At 33.7% G+C, this 11994-nt stretch overlaps 3 protein-coding genes across 6 annotated transcripts; 1 reads left to right on the top strand and 2 right to left on the bottom strand.

Moving 5' to 3' along the window:
- Positions 1-423: 423 nt before the first annotated feature.
- On the bottom strand, positions 424-4926 carry LOC130676717 (dolichyl-diphosphooligosaccharide--protein glycosyltransferase subunit STT3B). Of its 2 annotated transcripts, none has more exons than XM_057483166.1 (6): positions 4465-4926; positions 3628-4326; positions 2685-3539; positions 2148-2609; positions 1920-2010; positions 424-1773 (listed from the first exon to the last, which is right to left on the bottom strand). In XM_057483166.1, the coding sequence occupies exons 1-6, from the start codon at positions 4719-4721 to the stop codon at positions 1747-1749; spliced, it is 2391 nt and encodes a 796-aa protein (XP_057339149.1). In that variant the 5' UTR covers positions 4722-4926; the 3' UTR covers positions 424-1746. The 2 variants fall into 2 exon arrangements, with proteins under 2 accessions (XP_057339149.1, XP_057339148.1); XM_057483165.1 differs by having other exon boundaries at positions 424-1738.
- A 211-nt stretch (positions 4927-5137) lies between these two features.
- On the bottom strand, positions 5138-7032 carry LOC130676716 (isopentenyl-diphosphate Delta-isomerase 1). Its single transcript, XM_057483163.1, has 5 exons — positions 6893-7032; positions 6619-6789; positions 6362-6429; positions 5968-6252; positions 5138-5903 (listed from the first exon to the last, which is right to left on the bottom strand). The coding sequence occupies exons 4-5, from the start codon at positions 6241-6243 to the stop codon at positions 5442-5444; spliced, it is 738 nt and encodes a 245-aa protein (XP_057339146.1). The 5' UTR covers positions 6244-6252; positions 6362-6429; positions 6619-6789; positions 6893-7032; the 3' UTR covers positions 5138-5441.
- Positions 6990-11774, top strand: LOC130676714 (uncharacterized). Of its 3 annotated transcripts, none has more exons than XM_057483160.1 (6): positions 6990-7112; positions 7248-7514; positions 7600-7686; positions 7781-7941; positions 8129-8296; positions 8612-11774. In XM_057483160.1, exons 4-6 carry the CDS (start codon positions 7808-7810, stop codon positions 10740-10742), a joined length of 2433 nt encoding a protein of 810 aa, XP_057339143.1. In that variant the 5' UTR covers positions 6990-7112; positions 7248-7514; positions 7600-7686; positions 7781-7807; the 3' UTR covers positions 10743-11774. The 3 variants fall into 3 exon arrangements, with proteins under 3 accessions (XP_057339143.1, XP_057339144.1, XP_057339145.1); XM_057483161.1 differs by having other exon boundaries at positions 8129-8257; positions 8612-11773; XM_057483162.1 differs by lacking the exon at positions 8129-8296 and having other exon boundaries at positions 8612-11773.
- Positions 11775-11994: the final 220 nt, after the last annotated feature.

The following is an 11994-nucleotide window of genomic DNA, read 5'->3' as shown; positions in this document are numbered from 1 at the left end:
AAATGAGTATATAATTATAAAACTTATGTTTTACCCAAATATTATTGTCAAGGTTGTATTAAAATATATATTTTTAAAAAGTTATTATTATAAGTGTAATTATTTATATAATTTATAAATAAATAAATTTATATAAACATATCAATGAAGGCAATAATCAATCAGCTGATTTTGACAAGTAACCAAACATAACCTGAAAGTTATAAATTACATTAATGCAAAAATCAATGACCTCTTATTATCTTTTCAATAGCTTCTGATATTGATTATTTAAATAAACTTGTATGTACAGAGATTAGAAAAAAAAAAAGAAAAAATAAAGTTATTAATAAAATAAATGTTATAATTATTCAACACTTTTTCTTTATCAACTAACGAGTAACACTGAGGAAAGGTAGATAATAATTAAATAAGAGTCATAAGAATGTTACTGTGAATATTTATCTTCAACAAGACTCTAAACAACAAACTGTGTAAACAAGACACTGTTACAGGCTCAATTTCATGAGCATTTTACAAGTTTTTCAACCGTCCGACACTTGTCAACTTTTTTTTTTACTTCCATTTTAATTATTTATTATTTTTGTATATAATCAATTACTTTTTTACACACCAGATATTACACATGACCGAAATACTATTATATAATTTTTTTACAATTGATGTAATGACAATTACATGCTTTTATTATTATCAATATTATTATTATTATTATTATTATTATTATTATTACTATTATTTATTTATCTGGTGGGACTTCAGTCGTTAATCATATGATGGAAATACAAACAGAATAAATGATTTTTATCAGAGAAGCTCGTATTGAAAATAGATATTGGGTAATTTTTAAATTTATACGTCATCGAATATCTATTTTATCCGACAGTCAATAGTATTTTCAATAATCACTTCAATAAATGCTGCGTACTCACAAACACAATCATCAAATATACACATTTATTATTATTATTATTTTTAATATTAATATTGTTGTTGTTATACTAAATGTAAAACAAAATTTTATTAATTTACCAAGTTTTATTTTTTTTTTCTATCACTATTTGTGTCCACGATTTATAAATTTATATTTTCACAGCAATATTTCCACATGTTATTGCTCGTAACAAACTAAAATTTAATTTAATAATAAGAGTATCCTTATTCAAAGATTAATTAAATTTGATTTTTATAAATTTACCATCAACTCGCGGTGTCAATTTTATTGCATCGATGATACGTATTTACGAAATATAATAGATTAATTTTACAATCTAAATATTATTAAACATACTCGTAACTTTTTTTTTTTTTTATTTATTTATTAACTCTTTTTTTGTTATTTTTTTAGCCGGAAATATCCCGTTTCATTTTATAAAATAAAAAAATTATAAATCAACTGTAATAAACATTCATTTTCCCGCAATAAATCTATAGTACATTGACATCGAGGCACACTCTAAATTATTTTTAGTTTAAAACTGTTAATTTTTTTTTTCTTCACTCATTATTATCATTATTAATATTTAATATTTAATAAAAAAAAAAAAAATTAAGGGACGGTGACTTGACTTATAGATAAAAAACGCCAGAGGTGAGTGAACGAGGTGCCAAAGAGGATTAAAATGATCAAGTCTTGTAAAAAATTATTTACATTTTAAACGGTCGTTCTTCTTATAGGTTTTTGTCCTTTCACCACTGTCGGTTTATTCTTGATAATTCCCTTCTTGCGACGTGTCGTCTGAAACATCAATGCCGGCCCCCCCAAAATTTTAACTACGCTTGAAGATTATATTGTGTACTTTTATGTGATAAGAAACGATACGACAATAACGTTCAAAAAAATATATAAATTAAGTTTTGTTTTGGTTTCTTTTTTTAAAAAAAAACAAAGCAATAAATAAAGTAAATCAGATACAAACCTTTTTACTGTGGTACGAGCTCGATGATCGGGCAATCTTACGCTCCGATAATGGGATCCTGGGTCGATTGAACTCATTGGGCTTCTTCACCCTGAAAGAAATACATTATTTATTATTGTATAATACGATTTTACATGAGCGCTTTTTATAAAATTGACATTTATGGTGACAACAATATCACACCCTACAAGTTTCTGTTTATAAAATAAAAATGATGATTATTATTACCTGTAAATTCTGACGAGCCAGTGCTCAGTCGTGTAGGCTTCATCGAGATAAGTTAATTTAAAGTTTTTATTTCCTATTTCAGCGTGCCTCGTGCGATCAAAACCAGCGGGCATGCGGTAGTCCAGAGTCACTTCGCCAAAACGGTAGTAACTCAATTTGTACATAAGACAATTAAGAAGAGTCGGTGAACCTTCAGCGTCAACACGAAACTCTCCACGTTCAGTAAAGTAATCGCTCTCACGAATATCTTGAGGGTGTTCACCTTCGGCAATACGCACCATCCACAAAAATTTATTTATGTCGTCTCCTGAGTATCCAATCATTCCACCAAATATAACTAGAACATAGTCGACATCTAGTGATGTCATTATTTCGTAAGCCTTTGGTTCTGTTGAACTCATCGCTTTTCCTACCAGCGCAATGTGAGAATTGTTCCATGTGTTATTGTCTACGAGTGTTGTCCTGTAAGCAATAAAGTATTACTTAAACATCCGGTCTTTGTTATTGATCTATATAAATAAAAAAAATATTACAAACCTATTAGCCATTCCCGCTATTTGATATCCATAATCCCACCAGCTCATTACTCTGGCGTCGGTTGGAGTATTTTGTGCAAGCCAGTAATAAGCTTCACGGAAATCATCGAGTATGCTTCTGCCTCCGTCGTTGGTGTAAGAAGCGAGAACGATTGACGGACTGGAGTATGCATTGCTGGTGACCCAAGTACAGTGAACAGTGAACATCATCAAGAGCATCAGGACACCAATAACGACTCCATTGCGAAGATTTGAACCAAGTCCGTCGCCATTGCCTTTGGGTTTTTCATGTTTCATTCTCCTGAGTTTTCCCGCCTTGTCATAGAGCCCTCTTCCGGGACTCCGTTCTCCGTCAGTTTCACTTTCAGCCTCGCTACTGTCCACGTTATCTCTCTCCCCTGATTCACGGTCCTCGTCTTTCAGGTATAATTCCAAGAGTCCACTGAATGCGACTCCAGACAACATACACACTACTGGAGTCAACGTGAGCATCAGACGAACCATCACGCCGGCGAAATAAACGGCACTCAGGGCGTAGAGCACGACAAAGACACGCTCGTCGTTGATTCGCTTGATGCAGTACCACAGACCAACGGGGAAAGTTGACACGAGGATATGGAGATCGAAAAAGAAACTGAACCACGTTGTAGGTTGATGTTCAGAGACTGATGCTATGATGGGAATGTGAATTTTAGCGTATCCTGTATCCCAGAGACTGTAAAATCTTCCACTCCAGGGTGCTACCACACCGAGATATGTCAAAACAATCAGTCCCAGAAGAAGAATTCCCGCAAGTACAGCAACAACTCCTCCAAAGTATTTCATTTCAGATTTAGTGAGTATTGTCCGCAGGTATCTGATACAAATAAATTAAACTCATCAATATAATTTTGCAGATTAAACCGATTTTATGAATAATGTCTAGCGTACAAGAATTTAATTACCTCAGAGCTCCTACGAAAATGAGTAATGCAAAGACTCCACCGGCTGCCATGTGCTCAGACGTCCTAATGGGTTGAAATCCTACAAAGGGAATCTGCATACTAAGCAACAGTCCCAATATATAAAAGGTCGTGTAACTTACAAATAAACGATTGCTAAATCGGTTCATCAGCAGCAGCACGAATACGTGCAACGGTATTAAGTTAATAATAAAAACATAGCCACCCCAGGCGGAGACCATGTAGAAGTACGACAATGCCGTCATCGCAGCCCAGAATATAGATCCTTTTTTCACCGACTTAACCCATAAGTAGTAAGTAAATTGTAATGCAAATATTGCTATTCCCTCATTATCGTAACTACCAGCGACAGATCTGGATATATAACCGGGTACAATAGCAATGAAGCATGCTGCGAATAAACCAGCACCAGCACTCCACAGTTCTTTAGTCAAGAAATAGGTGGATATCGCGGTGAGTCCACTGAAAACTGGTGCCAAAAATACGCAGATGTCCCTTATGTGCACTGGAATGTTTAGAGAATGAAGGATGTAATGGATAGAGCCAGATGTTATCATCAGTCCTGGGTACACGGTTCCACCGACGATTCTACCCAGTGGATACCAAGCGCGGTCGTCGAACCAGTTCAGAAAATTATAGAACCCATGCTGTACCATGTATGCAGTTGCTCTGTAATTGAACCTGTTCATAAAAAAAGGCAATGATGAGTAATTTTAAATTACAATTCAAACAAAGACATGTGCTTTGATAATTTATTATATAATATATATGTATGTCTACTCATATTAATGGATAAAAAAGTGTGCGTGTTATCTTTACCATGGATCAAATTCATGAATGATAGACTCGAATCGTATAATCGCAAAGAGTCTCGAGGCGAATCCTGATATCCATGCCAACAATAATATTGTGAAGGTGATTAATGAACTGAGACCAGCAGCATTTGTCATCGTGGAGGATTTAATTTGTTTTGATGAGGACGAGGTCGACGACGACGACGACGGTGGTAATGACGGTTTTTTGTCAGGAAACATAACTTTTTTAACACCCGCTGAAGTTGCCTTGTTGGAATGCATGGTTTTACTTTAGGTAAAACGGGTTTTAATTATAAGGTTAATTAATTATAAACCTTATTACTTATCATTTGCTGTACGTATGAGAACTATTCATCACTGCTTACTGCATATCACACCACGAGAGGAGAGACACGTAGCAAACTTTATCACAACCTCACACAACACCCACCACCGATTCTCAGTCTGTCGCACCACCAGCTAGGCTAGGACACGTCAAAAGCCGGCTGCAGACCAGTCAATTCACTCAACCAAAGTCCCTAGCCTCTAGTTATTTTTTTTTTTCATATTGTTTTTCATGTCCGTCTGCAGATAAATACGCGGCAATATTTTATTGACATCAAAATGAATTTTAATGTCAATTAACGTTATTTTTTTTTTTATAATTACAGTAATTAGGAAGCAATGAAACACTTAAATATTAAAGACTTGGTAAACATTTTATTAATGGGTTTATAAATAATAAATATTTGCTTAAAAATTTATCAGCATCATTGTTATTAAAAACAATAAATCCATCACCTGCCAATCAACGTTTTTGGAGTTACTAAACGGATTTATCAACTACACCTGTTGGTAATTAATATTTAATACTAATTAATATCACCATCACGATCCAACAAAATGCCCCATCTTTTTGGACTTATATATATATATAAAAAATACTTATTCTTTTAGTTTTTACATACAATAGACAAGTTATACAAAATTTAAAAACAAAATCTAGGTAAATCTTTGAATTGTATCACGATCTTGTACCTTGTGCAGGCTATTTAAATTCTCCCACCACAGAGGCAACTTGTGGGTGAGGATCAACTCAAACCAGGGGGTAAGAGGCGAATGACAGTCGCGAATAAATTTATTTATATTTTGTTTTGACACCCAGTGGATTTCGCTGACTTCATCAGGATTTGGGTCTAGTGTCACTTTGTTTTTTTGCAAAAACAAGACATAGTCGATCTCGTGCTCGCCCCATATGCCGTCCCCCAGAGCATGGTAATGAATTCTCGTCAGATAATAAAATTCATTTAGATTTATTTCACTTGTTGGTATTCCAAGTTCATAAAATAGACGACGACGAGCTGCTTTGCGTACACCAATAGCGTCTATTTCTTCAGATTCACCAGGAATTTCAATCAATGGATGACTGCAGCAGGTGTTTGTGTAGTAACCGGGAAATGTTATCTGGTGAAATAAATAATTAGCGTAATTATTACTGTAAATAATTAAAATTTGTTTATTAATTTACCTTGTTCGCTGATCTTTTTTGTAGTAACAAATCACCTGAGCTGTTAAATAAAAAAACACTGAACGCTCGGTGAAGTAACACGTCTCCTTCAGCGTTTACTTTGTGACAATTTCTTTTGGACGCGTCACCAATTGGTTTATCAAACTCGTCAACCAAAATACAGCGCTCTTCCAAAGCAGCCTCTTGAAGTGGTGCCAATTTCGGGCTGGCATTTCGACCCGCAGACGATGTCAGCGTTCTTACCGCATTCCTTATTCCCGCTCCGATCTTCAACATTTTTTACTACTTGAATAAAAATTAATAGAAAAAATTTAACTTCTTATTCCAGTCGAGCTGTCACTTGACAGTTTAAAAAATTCAAAACTGCGTAAATAATTTAAATAACTATTTTTACTCCAAAGTGACGGCTCTTGTTCACCTCAATCTCCATATCAATACTGAATTCATTTCCGAATAAATAATCTGCAACAATAATTATTCAGTTTCGTAAAGTTTATGTTAACTAAACAAATAATTTCGCAATACTTTGTTAAAAATAAATGAACAATACAAAAAATTGAAAATATTTATATTAAATATTATTGCAATAATAAATACTTGGTATTACTGGAGGTAAGACTAAAATATTTCAAGTAAACATTAAAAACTCACATTCTCAAGGTCACTAGATCTATGTCAGGATCCTAAGAATTTATTGTCGAGTGAAAGTTGTTAATATATGTATGCATATATTTACAATATTCAAATTAACTGCAGCAGCTGTGATCAGTTTACTTTTATTTCAATGTTACGAGATAACAAAAACCACCAGACCAACCTAACCTAGTATAATAAATCAAATACGCGTTAAATAAATCCGATCATTAATTCACTCGTTATATTTTTTTTAATTTTATTTTATAATTAAATATATACTCATACTTACACACAATCAAATGAGGACATACACATACAATTAATTCAAACAAATTATAAATATATCTGATTTATTCCTGTCATCAAACCGTTTGAAATTCATCTCTTGGGAATTAAAATAATCATTTTTTAAAAACCGTAGTCAGTTTAATTTTCAAATTTAAATTCAATTGATCTTCAAATAAATTAACATAATTTCTCTCATTAATTTTAATTTACAAAATGTGAATGTATGGTATATATTTTGAAATTATTTTATCTAAAGCTGATTTTCCATTGTTAGATTAATTGATTCTCCACCAATCCCGTGAGTTTCAGGTCAGGCCAATCAGAGCCAAGCAACTTTTAAATTGTTTTTGTTTCAGTTCCTGAAGATGACAGTTGATGTCGCCAGCAGAGTGAAAAATAATTGCCGAGACCCAAAGAGGAGGATGTGTGTTATGTTTTCGCGTAATAACAGTGTCATATATATTCGCATATATATTAAATATCTTAAACTCGTCAGTGAAACATGAAAAACTGGAGGTTATGTAGTTGAAATTTTTTATTTTATGTTTGTGAATATTGCAAGATGAATATTATTTTTTTATAACAAATTAATCCATTTGACAGAGATACTGATGACCGTCATGGTAAGACAGCTCCAAAAGTTTGAATTTAAATAATTTTTTGACGTTTTTGATGATGAGCTAATTATTTATTGTTGTGTGTTGATAGCTGGTTGCTTAAAAAAGTTTTGATTTTAAAAAAAATGATACGTGACTGGAACTGGTGGAGATAGTTTCCATTATTGTTATTATTCAGGTATGCTGAGAGAAAAAGATGAGTCATATTTATGAATGTATGAATCACTTGTTTAATAAATGTGATTGTTAGATTATTGTCATAACTCTTTTAGGGGTAATATATTTTTATCAACAAGTTGATGATGACGACTATGTACGATGAGTTCTATGAGCAGAGCGCCTGGTGTTACTGGGTCGTTTCTGTTGCCACATTGTTGTCTTTTGTTGGATTTATTGTCGCTTGTATATGCAGCTGCAGACACGGTGAAAACAAGTATGAATAATTTTAAATAATTATTTATTATCTTTTGAATTAATAATATATTATAATTTATTTATAATTTAACATTTGTCTATTACGTTAGTCGTTAAATTTATAATACGTGTAATCCCTTTTATTATAAAATCGGATAACCATCAACGAAAATATATATTATTTCAACATAAATATGTAAAAACAGGAGCGAGTTTCTGGGCCTTCCCGGTATGGTAACAATCACCCATGCTGATAATGATGATTACGATGGGCAGCCAACATTTTCGGATATCACACCAGTTGTCACCCAAGACATTGTGGACGGTGGAAAAAGGTGCCAAGCCCATGATCTGGCATGGCAGCATGATCCCTTGTATGCCTGACGATTACCATCAATTAATAACTTTTCACATGACCCCTTTAATAACCTAATACTTTAATTCAATTACTGCTAATAAATATACATCTAATTACTCATTTTAAACTTTAATCTTCTGTGCTTCATGACATGGGTTCAGTTTTTACATCTACTAATTTTATTAATAATACTGGTCGACTAATTTCTTTATCTTGGAGAATAATCTCACAAACTGTCGCTGATACTATTCATTTTATTAATTACTCTAATTAATCATTTTTTATTAGTAAATTTATTTGTTATTTATTTGTCTATTTTTTTTTTGCGTAGGACGAGCGGTGCCAACAGAAGTCTACCGGACATACCCAAAGATCGTAACGTCGGGAATGATGAGAATGGAATCGGTTCGACGCCTCAAGATGTAATTTATGAAGCCACGGAAATAATGAATGACTCGTCTGAGTTGTATGCAACAGTGCGCGATAAAAATCCTAAGCGCGATAATGAACGCGGAACGCGTACGAGCTCACAAGAATCATCATCGCTGCAAGAAGATGACAGCGTGTCACCTTATGCGAGATTGAACACACTAAATTCGACGACAGATGAACATCCGTACGCACAAGTTCAGAGTGTCCAAAAGTCCGAAGTAAATCGTCAGAATAGTTTCAGAAATCCTAGTCAGATGACGGATAATGTCGCTTGCACATCGACCAGCCAGCCGACAAATCCAGTGGCACCTCCCAGAACACGGAGATCATCGTCACATAATTCATTGCTCAACACTGAGGTAACAACCTGTGACATTCAAGCGGCTAATGCTATTACTGGGGGCGTGCAAGCAAACCAAGACTTGCCTTATATGACTCCGCCATTATTGATGCCTTTACCGCGGCCTCCGCAGCCTCAACACAATGGACCACCTCAGCACTTTAGTGGGGATTCACAAGATTCTAATAAAGGATACACCAGTATCAGCGTACGCGAACCTCTGGCAAATATAATTGCTCAAACAAAAGCTGCGCATCAAAATCGACAGACTTCCCATAGACCTGTTCAAGACTCGCACTATGCTACGGTGTCTGATGATTCGGATGAAATGTATGCGGCGATTGATGAACAGGAAAAAATTTACACAAGTGGTAGTGAAACTTATGCACAAATTCAACCGATGATCTGTGAACAAAGTCGAGTTGTAGTACATGGAGAACCTCAATTGCTTCATCAACCGGCTCCGAGAATAATACCAGAGGAATCTGCCGTATTTTCTGCACCCCAGCCACCCAGTGTTGATAGTCTTCGGCACGTTGCACACGCACATTCCCGTCAGGCATCGTCTTCCAGTGCAACGAGTTCGATAGCTAATCCAGGATCCCCGAAACCTGAAAAACGACAGGCTAACTCGCCGTTACCACCACCTCCGCCGCCTTTACCTTCAGGTTCTACTGAAGGGAATACAGACGTGTATGCTTGTGTTGATAAACAACACAAGAAACCAGAGGATCATCAACCTCCGACCAGTCATTCGAGTCTCCTTCCCGGTAAATCTGTTGAAGACATGTACGCTAAAGTGCTGAAGAAGAAACGTGACTCTGAAGAAGAGTATTTGGGATCCAATGCGCCAGTAAACGACGCTCAGATTCCAGGAAAGAAACTTAATCTCGTAGAGATCAGTCGAGCCTCGTGGTCAAGTCACGATTCCGTTGAAATAAACAAACGAGAACCAGAGATACGGGTCTCAGTTCCTCCGGATATTCTTAATCTCGAGTCGGCTATTGAGTTCAGTGCAGTCGCGAGAAAATACGAATTAGATCGCGTGACTCCTGATCATGTATTCGAGCCTATGAATACACAGAGGACAATAAATTCAGTTAGTGAACCCAACGATCCTAATTACGAGATGCTACGGCCTCCGTACTCACGAACAGAGGACTCGAAATTACTGAGCTCTCAGCCGTCTACCAGCATGAGAAACGGTATCGACGTGCTGTCCTTTTACTCTGTACCTTTTAAGCATCGCCAGGTGAGCAATGCCAGCAGTGAGGACCCTGGCTACGAGAAAGTAAGACTTCGTCGGCGTATCGACATTGACGGAGACACCGACTCCGAGCCAAATTACGAGAGTATGCCTCATGATCACAGCGAGCCTAATTACGCGTCTGTTTGCCGTCCAGGTGACAGCGACACTGATCCAAATTACGAATCCGTGCACAACAGTGATCCTAATTACGAGAGTGTTAGATATATGAGTGTTACTAATAAAAAAAATTCCGACCCACCGTACGAACAAGTCAATTCATATCTCGAAACCCGATTGAATGTCGACGGGTATGAGAAAGTCAAGTCCAAGGAAATTGACGACCCGAACTATGAGAAAATTAATAACACGAGGGAAAGAGAAAGAGAAAGAGATAATTTTAAAAATACTGATACCGATGACGAACAGTACGTTCAAGTTTAAATTATTTATTTATCGGAGGATTATTATTATTATTGTAGTAAGGACGTCTTATAGTACAAGGAAATTAACTTTATAATTGATAATTTTTTACATTTATATATTATAATATAATATATTTAAAATATATATTAGAGTTAAAATGCGGGTCGATAAATCAAAGATTTATCAGTGATTCGTACTATGAATAACAAAATTATTTTTTTTTTACGTCTTTGCCATTAATGTTTATATTTGTCGACTAATTATTATTATTTCAAATATTGCGTTTAATTAACTGATTAATTTTTATGCTATGATTTAAATAACAAAACGCCGCAAATAATTGAAATACTAATCGGAAAAAAAATTTTAAATAGTTATGACGTATGTTAACTCAGATAAGACTGATAAAGACTTGAAGTGATAAATCATCAAGTGTACGATCAAGTTATTAACACAACGAACAGATTAATGATACTAAATCAATCATTGAAAAAATATATAAGACTTAAATTTATAAGATTCGTCTAAAAATGTTTATAAAGAAATTTTTAAAATAAACAGACCGACGATTAAAAATTTTTTCAATTTACTAAATTTTGTAAATATATATATTGATATTCTTTTATTTAAAATTTTATGTAAAACTTTTCGGTGTAGTATCATTTGATAATTAATAATTATTTATTTATTTTAATTCATTCCATTTAAATATTTTAAATATATAATTTTATATTTAAATCGTTGATTACTTTTTTTATAATGCGAAAAAAAAATTTATTTTTTTAAATTTTCATAATTGACTGCTCACTGAAGTTAAATATATGAGCTTATTATATTATATAATGATTATATATAAATATGAGGCCATATGGATGTCACCAGTGCAATCTCTACAACAAAAAAATTAGAGAATTTTTATAAAAAAATTATTTTGTGTAATTAAATAATTGATACTCGCGTATGTGTACAGAGACAAAATTTTTATATAAATTCATTTTGTACGTAAAAAATAATTGTGCATGTCATTTATATATTATTGTAATAAAATAATCATTTTAAATTCGTAGTTATTAATTTATTTATCATAAGTAATAAATATTTACTTACATTATTTATGTAGATGATGTCCAAAAAAATTACGTATATATTGTTAGTTATTAATAATAATAATAATAATATTAATGAGCGTCATTGCAAATTGTACTAATGACCGATCGAAAAAATCAGGGTCTTTTTTTTACGTCATATACCTTTTATATAATTATTAATT

This window comes from Microplitis mediator, chromosome 10 (assembly GCF_029852145.1).
Source record: "Microplitis mediator isolate UGA2020A chromosome 10, iyMicMedi2.1, whole genome shotgun sequence".
Lineage (NCBI taxonomy): Eukaryota > Metazoa > Arthropoda > Insecta > Hymenoptera > Braconidae > Microplitis > Microplitis mediator.
The sequence above is the reverse complement of the archived record's forward strand: the minus strand, read 5'-3'. Positions and strand labels throughout refer to the sequence as shown.

Bases quoted from the DNA above. Each gene is read 5' to 3' on its own strand.
- LOC130676717 (XM_057483165.1), bottom strand. From the start codon at position 4,721: ATGCATTCCAACAAGGCAACTTCAGCGGGTGTTAAAAAAGTTATGTTT. The intron at 3,540-3,627 runs GTAATTAAATTC...TATTTGTATCAG, and splicing joins ATTTTCGTAGGAGCTCTGAG to ATACCTGCGGACAATACTCA. The intron at 1,739-1,919 runs GTTTGTATCTGA...TTGATGTTTCAG, and splicing joins GCTCGTACCACAGTAAAAAG to ACGACACGTCGCAAGAAGGG.
- LOC130676716 (XM_057483163.1), bottom strand. From the start codon at position 6,243: ATGTTGAAGATCGGAGCGGGAATAAGGAATGCGGTAAGAACGCTGACA. The intron at 5,904-5,967 runs GTAAATTAATAA...TTATTTCACCAG, and splicing joins AAAAAAGATCAGCGAACAAG to ATAACATTTCCCGGTTACTA.
- LOC130676714 (XM_057483160.1), top strand. From the start codon at position 7,808: ATGATGACGACTATGTACGATGAGTTCTATGAGCAGAGCGCCTGGTGT. The intron at 7,942-8,128 runs GTATGAATAATT...ATGTAAAAACAG, and splicing joins TGCAGACACGGTGAAAACAA to GAGCGAGTTTCTGGGCCTTC. The intron at 8,297-8,611 runs GTATGCCTGACG...TTTTTTGCGTAG, and splicing joins GCATGGCAGCATGATCCCTT to GACGAGCGGTGCCAACAGAA.